The 14,482-nt window shown below is 53.0% G+C and overlaps 7 protein-coding genes across 7 annotated transcripts; 2 read left to right on the top strand and 5 right to left on the bottom strand.

Moving 5' to 3' along the window:
- Positions 1-112: 112 nt before the first annotated feature.
- On the top strand, positions 113-4,465 carry COCVIDRAFT_86294 (hypothetical protein; the record flags this gene model as incomplete). The annotated part of the gene is made up of 4 exons (XM_014706098.1): positions 113-729; positions 775-2,766; positions 2,817-3,341; positions 3,391-4,465. 4 exons carry the CDS (start codon positions 113-115, stop codon positions 4,463-4,465), a joined length of 4,209 nt encoding a protein of 1,402 aa, XP_014561584.1.
- A 318-nt stretch (positions 4,466-4,783) lies between these two features.
- Positions 4,784-6,059, bottom strand: COCVIDRAFT_86384 (hypothetical protein; the record flags this gene model as incomplete). Its single annotated transcript, XM_014706097.1, has 2 exons — positions 4,784-5,489; positions 5,707-6,059. 2 exons carry the CDS (start codon positions 6,057-6,059, stop codon positions 4,784-4,786), a joined length of 1,059 nt encoding a protein of 352 aa, XP_014561583.1.
- Positions 6,060-6,338: 279 nt separating this feature from the next.
- On the bottom strand, positions 6,339-6,497 carry COCVIDRAFT_86417 (hypothetical protein; the record flags this gene model as incomplete). Its single annotated transcript, XM_014706096.1, has 1 exon — positions 6,339-6,497. A coding segment is annotated over one exon (159 nt), but the record flags the coding sequence as incomplete, so codon positions are not given.
- Positions 6,498-8,234: 1,737 nt separating this feature from the next.
- COCVIDRAFT_22532 (hypothetical protein) lies at positions 8,235-9,643 on the bottom strand (the record flags this gene model as incomplete). Its single annotated transcript, XM_014705991.1, has 2 exons — positions 8,235-8,414; positions 8,465-9,643. 2 exons carry the CDS (start codon positions 9,641-9,643, stop codon positions 8,235-8,237), a joined length of 1,359 nt encoding a protein of 452 aa, XP_014561477.1.
- Positions 9,644-10,602: 959 nt separating this feature from the next.
- COCVIDRAFT_86217 (hypothetical protein) lies at positions 10,603-11,494 on the bottom strand (the record flags this gene model as incomplete). Its single annotated transcript, XM_014706095.1, has 4 exons — positions 10,603-10,924; positions 10,973-11,248; positions 11,364-11,409; positions 11,464-11,494. 4 exons carry the CDS (start codon positions 11,492-11,494, stop codon positions 10,603-10,605), a joined length of 675 nt encoding a protein of 224 aa, XP_014561581.1.
- Positions 11,495-11,907: 413 nt separating this feature from the next.
- On the top strand, positions 11,908-12,970 carry COCVIDRAFT_33588 (hypothetical protein; the record flags this gene model as incomplete). The annotated part of the gene is made up of 4 exons (XM_014706094.1): positions 11,908-12,011; positions 12,060-12,569; positions 12,616-12,741; positions 12,823-12,970. The coding sequence occupies 4 exons, from the start codon at positions 11,908-11,910 to the stop codon at positions 12,968-12,970; spliced, it is 888 nt and encodes a 295-aa protein (XP_014561580.1).
- Positions 12,971-13,111: 141 nt separating this feature from the next.
- COCVIDRAFT_86340 (hypothetical protein) lies at positions 13,112-13,315 on the bottom strand (the record flags this gene model as incomplete). Its single annotated transcript, XM_014706093.1, has 1 exon — positions 13,112-13,315. A coding segment is annotated over one exon (204 nt), but the record flags the coding sequence as incomplete, so codon positions are not given.
- Between the last annotated feature and the right edge of the window lie 1,167 nt (positions 13,316-14,482).

The raw sequence follows: 14,482 nt of genomic DNA, 5'->3' as shown, positions 1-14,482 counted from the left end.
ACTACACCTTCCACTCTTCCCGCATTCGCGCACTCCTTTGTGTATTCCCATTTCCTCCCCGCATGCGCGCATCAACGTTCCTTTAATTCACCCGCGAAATAAGTCGCCCACCATGTTCTCTGGGTCCAACTCGTACTTAGGGGGCGGCAACAGTGCCCGACCCGGGCAGCCTCAGTATGGCCAGCAACAGCAACAGCAACAGCAGCAGCAGTTCCAGCAACCTGGAGGCTTCCAGGGCGGGCTGATGCCTCAACCTACCGGCTTTGGAGGCAGCCCAATGCAACCACAGTTTACAGGCTTCCCGGGTCAGCCGCAGGGCTTTGGACAGCAGCCGCAATTGCAGCCACAGTATACCGGTTTCCCTGGTCAACAGGCCCAGCAATTCCAGCAGCAACAGGCTCCCCAGCAGGTGCCCTTCCAAACTGGCGCGCCCCCACAACAGCAGCAGCCTCCTGCTCAACCCCAACGTCCCCAACCTACGGGCATGACGTCGGCGCAGATGGCTGATTCGTTTCGAGGAAGCGGTGCTTCCTCTGTGCCACCGCCTGTGCCTGCCAAGGGAACCAAAATTCCAAACATTCGGCTCTCGTTCATTACGGCGCAAGACCAGGCCAAGTTTGAGCAGCTGTTCAAGTCAGCTGTGGGAAACGCGCAAGCTCTTTCAGGAGACCAGGCGCGAGACCTGCTGATGCGATCCAAGCTGTCGGGAGATGCTCTCTCGCATATCTGGTATGTTTGTATAGCTCCATAGCTGCTTCATCCTAACAAGTCCAGGACGCTCTCAGACACCACGAAGTCAGGACAGCTTCTCTTTCCCGAATTCGCGCTCGCCATGTACCTGTGCAATCTGAAGTTGACAGGAAAAGACCTCCCCAACTCGTTGCCTGAACGCGTCAAGAATGAGGTATCAAGCATGGTGGACATCATCTCATTCGGTGTCGCGGATACGCCCTCGAGAGGCGCTACGCCGTCGAACAATGCCCCCAAAATCAACGAGCCTCCTTCGATCCAGCAACCGCAACCACAGGCTTCGAATAGCCAATTGCTATCTACATTGGTGTCGCAGCCGACTGGATTTGGGCAGCAGCCCATGGGCATGCAGCCACAACCTACAGGGTTTGGACAACAGCCAACTGGTATGCAACCGCAGCCTACCGGCTTTGGACAATCTCCAGGTGGTTACAATGGACCACGTCCGCCTATGCCTCCCATGCCTACAGGATTCGGCTCCAACTTGGCACCCAACCCAACCGGCATTGCTCCTCTTAATGCGCAACCCACTGGAATGCCTGGTCAATGGGGTCTTGCAAATACACCTGCTACTGGACTGCCGAACATCGAGGCCTTGGCTCAAAGGATGATGCCCCAAACTGGCCGAGAAGGTGGTAACCATACAACTGCCGGATTGACTGGCAACGCGACGATTCCCTGGGCTATCACAAAGGGCGAGAAAAAGCTGTATGACGAGACGTTCCGCGCTTGGGACGGCATGGGCAAGGGTTACATTAGCGGAGCACAGGCTCTTGAGATCTTTGGACAGAGTGGACTTCCCAAGTCTGACTTGGAGCGCATTTGGACACTTGCTGACTCGGCTGATCGCGGTCGTCTTGATCTTGACCAGTTTGCTGTTGCTATGCACTTGATCTACCGCAAGCTCAATGGCTATCCTGTTCCTGCTCGTCTCCCTCCTGAATTGGTTCCACCTTCAACACGCAACATCAATGACTCTATTGGTGCCATGAAGAACTTGCTTCGTGGAGATGCTGAAGACAGGAAGAATTCTGGCGCTTTTCTTCAACCCCAACGCACTGGTGTCAGCTATCTCAAGACCCACTCATTCCGTGCTGGAAGCCCACAAGCAGGTGGCCGCAAAGACGCCACTGTTTTCCGTAACAACGATGACAACGTGGGTTACAAATCAAGTGCCCGACATCGTATTGGTGGCGGTGGTCGTTCGCCTTCTCCTGCTCAACCGGGATCTCCTGCTTCAGATCGTTCTGATGAAATGACTCTGGACCAGCTTAGAAAGGCCGTCAAGGAGAAGCAGATTCTCCTAGATGCAATGGATGCCCGAGATGAGAATGCTGCAGACGATGATGACGCCCTCGACCGCCGAGACCGCCGAGAGGCTGATGATCTTTATCGCCGCATTCGTAGGATTCAGGAAGACATTGACGCTCATCCAAAGGCATCTTTGAGATCTTCTGACTCGGATGCAGAGCGCCGCGCGCTCAAACGTCAGCTTCAGAACTTGACTGATCGCTTGCCTGAACTTGCGTCCAATGTGCGTAGAACAGAGCGTGAGATTGCGGATGCCCAACTCGAGCTTTTCAGACTCAAAGATGCCAAAGCGCACCCTGGATCTGCATCCGCAATTGTAGGCACTGGTCCAGGCGGCGCAGTGACTGAATCTGACCGATTGAAAGCTCGTGCTAAGGCCATGATGCAAGCTCGTTCTGCTGCCTTGACTGGAAAGCCTGCACCGGTTACCGATGATACTGGTGCCGCAGCAGAGCGCTTAGAGAAGGAGACCTCACGTATCAGAGCCGAGAGGGAGAACAACGAGCGCATGATTCGCGATGTTGAAGACAGCGTCAATGAGTACACTAGGGGACTCGAGTCAAGCCTCAAGGAAGGAGGACACGACACTACCAGCGAGCACGAACGGCGCAGGTGGGAGGAAGCCCTAGGTGTTGAAGACGAGGTCAAAGACTTTATCTTCGATCTTCAGCGAAGCAGCCGGGCAGCACGTGTCCGTAAGGAAGAGTGAGTATCTCAATGTTGATTCTAATACTACGGTTGCTAACCTATCATAGCTCATCAAGGGATAACTACAGGTCTCGTTCAGCGGATACTCGCCCAGCAACATCACGTTATGAGAGCCCTGCTGCTAGTGCTGATCCTATTCCTCGTCCGGCGACATCCGCCCCTCGTACTGGAGCTGCGTACAAGACACCAGAGGAACGAGCCGCCTTTATCAAACAACAGGCTGAACAGCGAATGGCTGAACGTCTGGCTGCCCTGGGTATCAAGGCTCCGGTCAAGGCTGGCGAAACACCTCAACAGCGCGCTGAACGTGAGAAGAGGGAGCGTGAAGAGAAGCTTCGCCAAGCTGAAGAGGAAGATGCACGCCGTGAAGAAGAGCGTCAAAGACGTCTCAATGATGAATCAGCCGCGCCACCAGTCCCAGTCAAGAGCAGTGGCAAGAAGCCAGCACCACCGCCGCCAGCTTCACGCAAGAACAAGAATGATGCCCCTCAGTATGACACACAGCAATCAGATGCTGAGTCGGCTCTCCGTGAGCAACAGGAGGCACAAGAAGCAGAGACAAGACGCATGGAGTATGTACACACTGACTTACGTTTTGAAACTTTTACTAACAAAGAATAGGGAAGAAGAGCGCAGACAAGAGAGCGAGCTGGCTAGTGAACGGGAAGCCGCTCAAGCCAGACTTCGTGCTCTTGAGCAACAGGTCCAGCAAGGCAAATTGAAGAAGGCTGAAGAGAAGAAACGTAGAGAAGCTGCTTCCAAAGACGCCAAGGAGAAGGAAGCGCGATTGGCAGCACAGCGTGCCGAGATCGAGGCTGCTCGTGAACGCGAACGCCAGCTGCAATTGCAGCTGGAGGCACTTGACGATGATCAGTCCTCGGATGATGAAGGTCCACAAAACATTACTCCTCAGGATACCACACCTACCGCTAGCCAGGAGTTGCCACGCGAGTCTCAGCCTCCGCAGCCACCACCAATGCCACAGGCTTCCCATAACACGCCGCCATCATCTATTGCTAGCCCGCCTGCGTCGTCTGTCACTAGCCCGCATCCTGGCATGGGCGACACTGAGACCAAGAACCCATTCTTGAAGAAGATGGCCATGTCCAACCAGGAGAACAACAACACTGCTACTCCGCCTGGCCCAACTAGCACTACAAGCGAAGTGTCTACCAACCCCTTCCATCGCCTGACTCAAGAGAATGCCAACAAGTCTACTATTCCTACCTTTAACGAGCCGGCTGCACCCTCAGCCCGCAGGCTGGGACGACAAGATGATGATGACTGGTCTGTAGTCGACTCCGATGACTCCTCATCCGACGATGACGAAGCGCCCACACAAGGTGGAGCCAAGCAGCTGGCCTCCATCCTTTTCGGCACCATGGCGCCCCCACGCCCTCTGTCTTCGATGGATAACAAGAGCCCTCGCGCTGAGAGCCCGGCCGTAGGATCATCTCCTGCAGGTATTCCTCCACCTCCACCTATGCCCTCAAGCGGTGCCCCGCCACCACCTCCTGGCCCACCGCCACCTCTAGGTGGTGCTCCTCCGCCGCCACCCATGCCTAGCATGAGGCCTCCAGCTGGTGCACCTGACCGCGGTGCCCTACTTGGTGAGATTACTGCCGGTAAGGGCTTGAGGAAGGTTGAGACTAAAGACAGAAGTACGGCTGCGACTGCTGGAAGGGTTCTGGGCTAAGTCGGTTGTCATGGGAGTAATCAGGGGAATGTTGAATGGATTACAGGCTTGTAGTATAATTTTGTGTAGTGCATAGATTGTTTAAGATGGTTGATTGACATTATTCCTGTTTTTTGTTTGTTTGTTGTACTTGATCCGAGTGCCCATTACAGTGATTATTTCCCTTCGTTCATCATTACTGCTGCGTCTGTTCTCTTGTAGGTTCCATCTTCCTTGTAGTGTTTTCTCTTTTGACAAGGGCGTATTCGTCTGCCATAAACAACCCGTACGTCTTGTTCCTGTACATCGCATTCTCATGTAACCCACCTCCAAAATTTCTCATTTTTTCCTAATCTCGTCTTGCTGCTTCGTCTTTTCCTGCTGCATCTGATCCAACGGAGGCACATACCCATCCACCATCCAACTCCAAATATTCAACCCAATCTTCTCTCCCTTGATAACCGGCAACCCCGCATGCCAACTCTCCGCAAATCCCGACCCATCAGACCGTATATTCTCCCAATACACTGCGTTTCCCGGAATCGGCTTGAAAATAACACCCTTCTCAAGATCTTCCTGCGCTCTATCCTGCGGAATCTTCGTCGTAGAAGTCTCGTTTTCGGCATCTCCACTTCCCTCGGTAGCAGTTGTAGGCGCAAATAACGACCCATACGCACCCTGAACATCACACTCTATAAATCGACACCAACTCTTATCCCTGGGCCTCTCAAGGCGCGGGAAATGTGTACCCCCACCCTCACACTGCCCATCGACGTACACCATGAAACTGCTTACGCGCCCGCTGTGCTTGGTCGCGCTGCTCCAGTCGTAGTGGTATGTGTAGTGGCCACCCTCGCCGTAGCGCTGCGTCCAGAGTTTCTCGACAAAGGTGTTTGGGCGCCAGCCTTGGAAGGTGCGGGCGCGGTCTTCGATGCATTTTACGGTTTCGGAGCGTGGTAAAGGGGCTTTTTCCGAGAGCCTGATGGTGGGGTTTAGAGATTCGCGACCGGAGGTCCAGATTGTAGAGGGTTTGAAGAGGGGTTTGCTGAACGAAGTAAAATGTTAGTTTGGGGGGTTCGTGAGAAAAGGGTATGGTAGGTGTTGATTTCGCGGTTTGGTGAGATATGCATTCTATGCAAGGCTCATTTGTTTATCAACATTTTTTATGCTGGCTGATGCATTGCTATGCATGGAGGCCATAATTCGAAGGTTTGGTCACACCCTGCTTCAGATGCAAAGGAAAATGAAGTTGGGTCACTTACCTCAAATCAACAACCTCTTTTCCCTCTCCTTCTCCCAAGAACCCTTCAATGTATATTACCAGGGGATCTCGGCTCAGCACGTAAACTCCCTTGTAACGGTGTTCTGCACATGACAGATTGGTTTCCGGGATGACGAGGCTCTCCAATGTTCTCACATCTACAACCTTTCCTTCTCTTGCTTTGCCATTGACATTATAGCTTTCTGAATTAGATGACGAGGAATTAATCAAGGACGATAAAGGAGCTCCCGCGAGGACATATGCTAAACCGGCCAGAAATACGTATTGAGCGATTGAAGAAAGCGATAACTGCGATTGCTGCAATGGCGGTGAAGGTGAGGTTGGGGAGCGCATATCGCAGCGGGTGGGAGACGAGGTAGTAAGACGAAAGTGAGCAACAAAAACAACAGATTGCCACCAGAGTTCAAAATGCCGCTTCAACGCTTCACAGTAATCAGATCTCGAAACTGAGCACACGTCAAGTACAGACACAACGAGCGATTTCCCTACCCCAAAAGGACCGAATGGGGTGAAGACGAAGAAGAAAGCAAAAGACGGTGTTGATACTTTTTGCTCGTTATCGTCGTCAATCCTTGTTCTTCCACCGAAAAAAAAAACAAGAGAGCAAGAACGTCAAAAAACAAACAAAAAAATCCAGCCAACTACCCAAGAAGGGAAGAAAGAAAGAGAGACAGAAGGACGGGGAATGATGAAAGAGGACAAGGACAAGGTTTCCAACGCCGACAGATAGATTAACACAAGACGCGATCCAAGAAAGAAGGTGTGTCCCCACTAAAACACCAAACATGCATGGAACACAGAACACCGAGAACCATCAAATTTACCCCTGAAACCAAAGCACCTTGATATCAAAACCAACCCCACAACCAAAACAAATCCTACCCAAACCGCCCCCTTTGTACATTTCCTTATCAGTTTATCGCCTCAACCTCACTCCTTTCATCTTAAACCCACCAAATCCCAATCCCGAAACAGAACTCGACCTGCGATCTCCCCACCGCCGGGAAGGGGGTCGAGGGGGGGGGGGCGTCGAGAGAGCTCCACAAGAGCACAACAGCTAACTTTACTACATATCAAAAGGAGTATGCGTAGTATTAAAAAACAAATAATAAAAGTGGGGTTCAAAAAAGCCCGCGGATGCTCAATTGGCGTGGTCGCGCTGTGGCCAAGCTGCGTGCGCTGCGTTCTAGTGGTATCGTTGAGCGGTGTAGCGTTGTCCTCTCTTCCTCTTTCTCTCCAATCGACTAAATTCATAAAACACACATATGTATGAGTTAGAGAGTGCGCGTGAGATTTGGGCGAAAAACGTGGCATGGATTATGTAAACTAGTAACATCGCGTCCGGGGGAATTAAAAGTAGTGTTACCAGGTGTAAGCACATGCAATACGAGGTATAAGAAGGTAGGTTGAAGGAGGAAAAAAAAACGGGCGGAAAGACGGTCCGGATATGACGACGACGAGGGATCTGGTATAGTAAAGTTAGGCGGGGGAGCGGGCGGTTTGTTTAGGGGTCCAAGGTCCAAGGCCCAAGGGGCGGGAAGAGAGAGAGAGAAAGAGNCNNGGGGGGGGGGGGGGGGAAGCGGCGTTAATGGACCCCCTTTTTCCTTTTTCCTTTCTTTTAGGGGTTTTTTCTGGGTCCAGCTTCACCCACCTCGCCTGGTCTTGCTTAAGTTCCTGATCTGATAATTGTGATTGCGTGACAAGCGGGGATTCAGAGAGGTGGGGTGTTGGAGTGGAGAAAGTCTAGGATAGAGGAAGAGGGGGGGAGGGGAGGGGCCGCTTGTTTGCGTCGCGTGTGCGTATGTTGATGCTCCATGCGTAGACACGGTGTACACTGAGTGCCCCTCATTTGTTGCATCATTCTTTGGGTGGTGACGTGACGTGGGACAACAACGGCGGTCAGCCTCACTTTCTAGCAGGGGAGGTTTTCCCGCACAGTGGGAAATGGGGCAAGTTTGCCAGCATCGTGCTGCAACAAAGCTTTTTGCATCAATGCTTTTTTGTGTTAATAATTTAATGATATAAAACAACCAGCTCCCTCCAATTGCACCTCCCCGATATTAAGTCAACAGATATCCAAGCAGAGAAACCAGGATAGCACATTCTCAAGGAAACGAACGTCTGCTATGATTTCATGATATTCTCTTGAACGAAGAAACAATTGGTATCCCAAAATCTAAGCACATCTAACAAGATACATCCGCCTGCAAACTGGCTCAAAAAGATGTCAGTCGAATACTGAGACTTGGGGTTGCCCGTCTCCACTCAAATTATACCAGGATGCAAAGATCCTGGTTGTCGAAAAGTTGTCGCAATGCGCACAATTGGTCGACTGCATGTCTGACGCACAAGACTGGTGTCGTCTGGCGCTTTTCTAGTTGGGCGTGCAGTGTCCTGACCACTCATTTGGCGGGGGGTTCTGTTATGCCCACCCTCCTCCTCCCTACCATATTTACTTCTCTAATAGTTGATTCGGCCATAAAGAATATCTTTTTCAAATCGATTGCACTATTGATGTTTGGCACTTTGCTCTTTCTCGTGTTGCTCGGCCACTTCACGTGCATAAAACTCCACAAGCATAGTTCCATAGGCCTCCATCTCCTCCAAGGGAACAGCAAGGCGGAAGTCGTTCAAGAGCAGAAATTGCAGCTCCAGGTGATTCAATTCAACCAATGGCAGACCACCAACCTTTGTCATGTTAGCCAAAAATCCAATCATATGCGTTTACATATACACACCTTTGCATATCTTGAGTTTGTGTAGAACACGTCAGAGAAGAACTTGCTTGCACACGTCACGCCAGCAATGACAAGACGATGAATGTTGAAACTGTCAACCACAAAGAAATGTGAGAGGTTTAACGCAGTATCCGCGTGCAAATCTTGCTGGGGAGGAGAGGGTGGCTGATGACCTTCAGCTGGAGTACCGGCTACCTTGCCCAGAGATCCTGAAGGCGGAGGCGTGGCGGCTTGAGCCGAAGCAGATTCAGATTGTACACCATCTGTACTGGTTGGAGTTGCTGATAGGGCAGATCTCGAACGTTCCACAGACTGTTGGTTAGCCTTGCGAAGACCAGACATTGGGCCGGCATTTACCCTCTCGGTCATTCTGTCAAAGTAGACAAGCAAACTTAGAAAGACTTCGTAGGTGGTGGGGCAGTATTTATGGATTCTGCTAAGGTAGCTGAGGATGGAGATACTGGGCACGTTCTTTCCATGGAAGGCAAGAACGCTGGTGGTTTGCTGGCTGAGCCCTGATGTACCTTCTGGGGGTGGGATTTGACGATGCAGGTGGTCGTGTTGGCGATCGTTTGTTGTTGTGATTTTAGTCAACAAGCCCGCCACCATTTCGATAATGTCGGAGACGGGCATCTCACTAATCTCGTACTGAGGGCCGACATCTGCCGGGTCTCGTCGGTGCCGCCGCGCCAGCGACCGCGACTGGGAGAAGGGACTGGAGTCGTCTAGAGCGAAGCTTTGAATATGGGAGAGGCTCTTGACCTTGATGCGGTTGGGCGATGGTGCAGGCGAGCGCAGAGACTGGGCCGGTGAGGGCTGGACGGGAGCTGAACCTGTTGAAGGTATGGTTCTTGTGTTTGTGAAGGCGCCCGAGGCGGGGTTTGAGCCAGAGGGCGTGGGTTGCTGTGAGTGCGGACGGAAGCAGGGGCTGGCCGGGGCCTGAGCTGCTGACGGTGCGGAGTCTGTGCTGGCACTCAGGTGGGAGCTGTTGTGCTGCTGCGATCGCTGGCTTGGTGTCGAGCTCGACTGCGGGGCTCCCGAATCGGCCATGGGAACATCAGCAGACGGAGCACCTACACGCGGCGCATTTGCGCTGGGTGAAGGTGAGGGCCGTACGGGCGTGTGCTGGGCGGTAGAAGATTCCGGTGTCTGCTGATGCGAGCTGGCGCCGCCAAACATGTTGGTGTGAAAGTGGTTCCCACCGAAATCGCTCACCAGAAGCGATCCCATGCCGCGTTCGCAGGGCGATCCAAGTTACCACTCTTTGAGGGGGCGGGGAGATGCGAGGGGATGCGACACAGCGACTGTGTTTGTGATGGCAGAACGGGAGGGCCGGGAGACAGAGGGTGCTGGCAAGGCGGTGTCGGTGGTGCAATGTTGTTGAGCCTTATCGCAAAGAGCCCGAACTTGGACGCAGCTTCAGGGGGCGCGAATAGGGCATGCGAGCCTGCTCTGACTGCCGTACTCGAGGGGAATTGGATGCCACGTGCCGGGTTGGGGGCAGAGGCAGAAGAGGATGGAGCACAGGATACAGACCTGGCGTGTTGGGCGACGAAGTGTTGTTCGAGAAAGGCGTGGGGAACGAACGGGACGTCACAGACCAACGAGTGGCTCGCAGGAGGAGGGAGACCCTGGCTGCAATTCACCACCTTCCGAAGCCCATGTGACGACACTGTGCATCTCCATACACGACACACAGACACCACGAGCCCTATCGCCTACACTGGGGCTACGGGGAAAAACACCTCACCAGCACCAGCCCGCCTCGTCTGCTCTGCGACTTCGCAGCCATGCCCCGCGCGGGCTCGGCCTGCATCCTTGGGCACACGTCCACACGTCTCTTCCTCTGAGTAGTCGGAGCAAATAGGAGCGCTGCAATCCATGGCCAAATCCCGCCACCTCATTGGCCTGCTTGCTGCGCCTCGCTCCCACGTCTACTCCTCCCCGGCAGTCTCGTGTCTGCTTGTCTAACCAAACATTGCTACATACTTCACGTCTGCTGATCTCATAGTCACTTCACTTTTGCTATCTGCGTCCTTTTTTGTTTCATGTAGCTCGTTCCGACATCGTCGTCGGGTCGGGTCGTGTCATATCATACATGCTTGTCTATCCATCAGCCAGCATTCACACTCCCGACTCTACTGCCTGCCTGGGCCCTCGTAGTTCTGGTCGGGGAGGTACAAATGCCTCTGTGCGCCCTTGCCCGTGAGTACAACCATGCGGATGACACCTCCAGAGCTGCCGTCCCACTTGATTGCCTCTGCGAGTGCCCCCTTGACGAACTTGATACCTTCCTCCTCACTCATGTTCTCCCTCCAGTTTGCGTCGCAGTAACCGTAGATGTATGTTGATCCCGAACCGCCAATCGCATATGACTGCTTGTGAAGGGAGCCTCCCAGGGGGATCGAATAGACTTGGCCGCCGTGGCGGTGGTCCCATCCGGCAATGATCAGTCCGGCACTGCGGCACAGTCAGCGCCTGCTCTTCCTGAGCGTTTGTTGCACTTACGAAAGTTGGTCCTTGTTGGAGTAGCAAAGTTCTTGGAACAGCGCTGCTGCCGTCTGTGTAGTCGGGGGCTCGTCGTTGGTGGTGCCGTACATGCCCAGGTGGTATTGGACAATGTCGGCCACCGCCTGTGTATCGGCTGCCGAACCGGATCTGCAGCACCAGATGGTGTCGTGGACTTGTGTGAGTTTGTCCGTGACTCGGTTTGCGATGTATGCTCCGGTCGTCGTCCTACTGTCGGCGGCTAATATGACACCGTCTTTGAAGTTGATGGCCATGCTGCATGATGTGAGAGACGGCGCGATTGGTAGTGGAGAGCGACATACATGGATGTTCCGAGGCTGCACTTGTAATTAGCAATCTGGAAGCATATCCAAGGGATGCAATGACCTACTTGACCTCACCCTTCTTGAGGTGGTTCATGTCGACATGAATGCCGTCTGCGCAAGAGTGAGCTTCCATTGTAGTTTGAGCATGTGCGGCGGGGTCTATACCTTCTGACAGCGCGCCGGTGGTCATCATCATCGCAATTCGGAGTGGCAGAGACTTGCAAGGGTTAACGGACAAGAACTGGTCGTATACAGAGCGTGTAGAAGGGTGAGTGGCGGGCAAGACGTGTGGTTGCTGTCGGAGCAGCTCGCTGTGTACCAGGCAGCCCGAGCTACGCAGCTCCATGTCTTGGCACTGCGCAACTGGCTGAAACCTTCAGCCGCACTATGCGACACTCCAACTCACTCCTGTACTTGCGCGTTGGAACGCCCTGTACACTCGCATGTCCAGCATTCCGGATGGTTGAGTCTCCTATTTCTCCTCCCTTCTCTTCCTCGCCTACGACTTCATCTCCGCCTCCGTCAAAACCCCTGTTCTCAAGAAGCCGCTCGGCGCCTGCCATTGCATCCTCAACACGCCCCACAGATACTGGAGGCCGCCCCAGCAGCATGGCTTCCGCGCTCGATTCATTCATGGGCTACCTGCGCGTTCCGCTCATTGCATCGTCTGGAATCGCTGCCCTGCTGAGCGGCCTCCTCTACTTCAAGCAAAAGTACGCAATGGTTGCAATCGATTTTGTCCGCATGGCTAACAACAATAGTGAGATCATATATCCGCGAAACTTTCCCTCGGATGCTCGCACAAACGTACCCAGACCCTCGCAATTTGGCATCACCGACTCTGAAGAGTTATTTATTCCTACACCGGATGGCGAGTCGCTAAGCGCCTTTCTCATTCGAGCCAACAGGCAACATGCGCGCAACGTTACCATCCTTATGTTCCACGGCAACGCCGGCAATATAGGCTACCGCCTTCCCATCGCAAAGATACTGGAGAACGAGCTGCGATGCAATGTGCTGATGTTACAATATCGCGGTTATGGCCTATCTTCTGGTAACCCCAATGAAAAGGGGCTCATGATCGATGCACAGACTGGACTCGACTACATTCGCCAAAGACACGAACTTCGCGACACCAAAATCGTAATCTACGGCCAGAGTATTGGCGGCGCTGTTGCTGTGGGGTTAGCTGCTAGGAACCAAAAAGAAGGCGACATTGCAGCCATCATCCTGGAAAATACCTTTACTTCCATGAGAAAACTTATACCAACGTGAGTCGCGTACCACCTATTGGGTGACGTCACTGATCAGAAGCAGCGCCTTTCCTCCTGCTCGTTTCCTGGCACCCCTATGCCACCAAATATGGCCCACAGAAGAGACGATTTCCAAGATTACAAAGATACCCGTCCTTTTTCTTAGCGGTCTCAAGGACGAAATCATTCCGTAAGCAGCCACCGGCTCCTTGTTTTTTTTGGATTTTAGTCTATCTCATACGAAATATCTGTAACTAACTCTTTTTGACAGACCCTCGCACATGACGCGATTGTTTGACGTTTGTAAAGCCCCAAAAATATGGAGAGAACTGCCAAATGGTAGCCATAATGATACTGTTGCGGAGCCTCATTACTTCCAATACATCGAGGAGTTTTTGAATAAGTTCGTGGCACGGTGAACTTGAATGCAGTCGGAATATCGAATAGCCGGATGGGACGGGCAGGTATGCCGGGTAGGCTCCGCGCTCTATTGTTTGGTAGGGTCCAACAACAGGGACGAGCGCTAGTCGTCAAAAGGCTGACGGCAAATGTTCGGCGTGTCACTGCGCCGCTGCCATTGGTTCACGTTCCTCCATGGAGAAATCCGCGATTTTACATTGCGCCTGGTAAGTATGTGTTTCTTCGTTCGCATGCGCATGAATGCTTTTAGCAGGCTGTAAGCGAAAGCCATGCGTCACCCAGGCTTCTCGGAATCCGAGCTTGGACTGTCTGTCTCTTGGAGCTGAAGATAGCGCCTCACACAGTTAACAACGTGCCGATGCCGGCTGCGCGTATGCAAACCGATTGGCAAGATAGTAGAATACACATAGCCGACTACGTCGCCCTAAAGCCAGCCCCAATATCCAAATCGCGATGGTATGCATAGCATCCTAATGACAAACGAAGCTTAGCAGCTGTGATTTGTATTTCTGGTGCCCTATCAGCTATTCTCCGCGGCTATCTAGCATGTGCTAACAGTCAGGTATGACGGAGGATGTACACCTGGTTTCTCGTTCAGCGGCAAGACTTCAAGCGCGCCCGACCAAGTGCAAGACACAGGTAGGTGTGTGGGGGTGATGAAAGATCGCCAGGGACCATGTATGTATGTACGTATACATGCATGCATTCTTTAGTCTGCTTGCCGGCAGAACCCGCTTGGGCAAAATGAAGCAGAAAATTGGAAGTAGATCCTCCACAGCCCCCGTTGCCTCACTATGGCAATGCTAGTCGGAGCAATGATTGCGAACGGATAGGTCGGGAAAAGCTAGTACATGGGCCTACCGGAACTCTCCATCTCCACAAGGTGAAAAGTTGCGACGGACCCTGCCCACTTAGAGTATCGAGGACCCCGCAAGAATCTAGCCGAGTCCGTGGACACGAAGAGGCTCTACGGCAATGTCAGAGTGGGTATCGGCCACTGCAAGCTGATTTGACTGGAACTTTATCGCTGGACCCTTGATGCGGATGCAAATAACGCCACCTTAGATATCCGTGTGGAGTCCCAGCCGGGTGTCTTCCATGTCCCAAGTTGCATATTAGCGTAGAGGACAAGTATGGTTTCCAGGCTGTGAAGGTGTTCGCATGCCATTTCAAGCTCTAGCAAGTATGCATGCACGCCTGCACACATAGTAGTACGACGGGCTGGATGCGACAGCAGCGACACGGCGAAGCTGGCGCAGAGTGAGGAGCGGTGCGGCCAATTCGCCATGACCCTGACCGTATCCCTTCAATACAGGATTTGCGGTAGTCTATTCTTACACCACCACCAGCGTCATACTCTACAAACCCATAAACACCCTTGCAGACGGGACAGGTGCTGCGTCGGCGGGCTGCTCGCCGGGTGACGATCATAACCGCGCAGGCACAAGCATGGTGGCTGTGCTGTGGCGCGCAGATCTCTGAACATGTCGAGATGCGGTCACGCCGATAAC

The sequence above is a fragment of the Bipolaris victoriae genome (genome assembly GCF_000527765.1).
Source record: "Bipolaris victoriae FI3 unplaced genomic scaffold scaffold_5, whole genome shotgun sequence".
Taxonomy (NCBI): domain Eukaryota; kingdom Fungi; phylum Ascomycota; class Dothideomycetes; order Pleosporales; family Pleosporaceae; genus Bipolaris; species Bipolaris victoriae.
The sequence above is the reverse complement of the archived record's forward strand: the minus strand, read 5'-3'. Positions and strand labels throughout refer to the sequence as shown.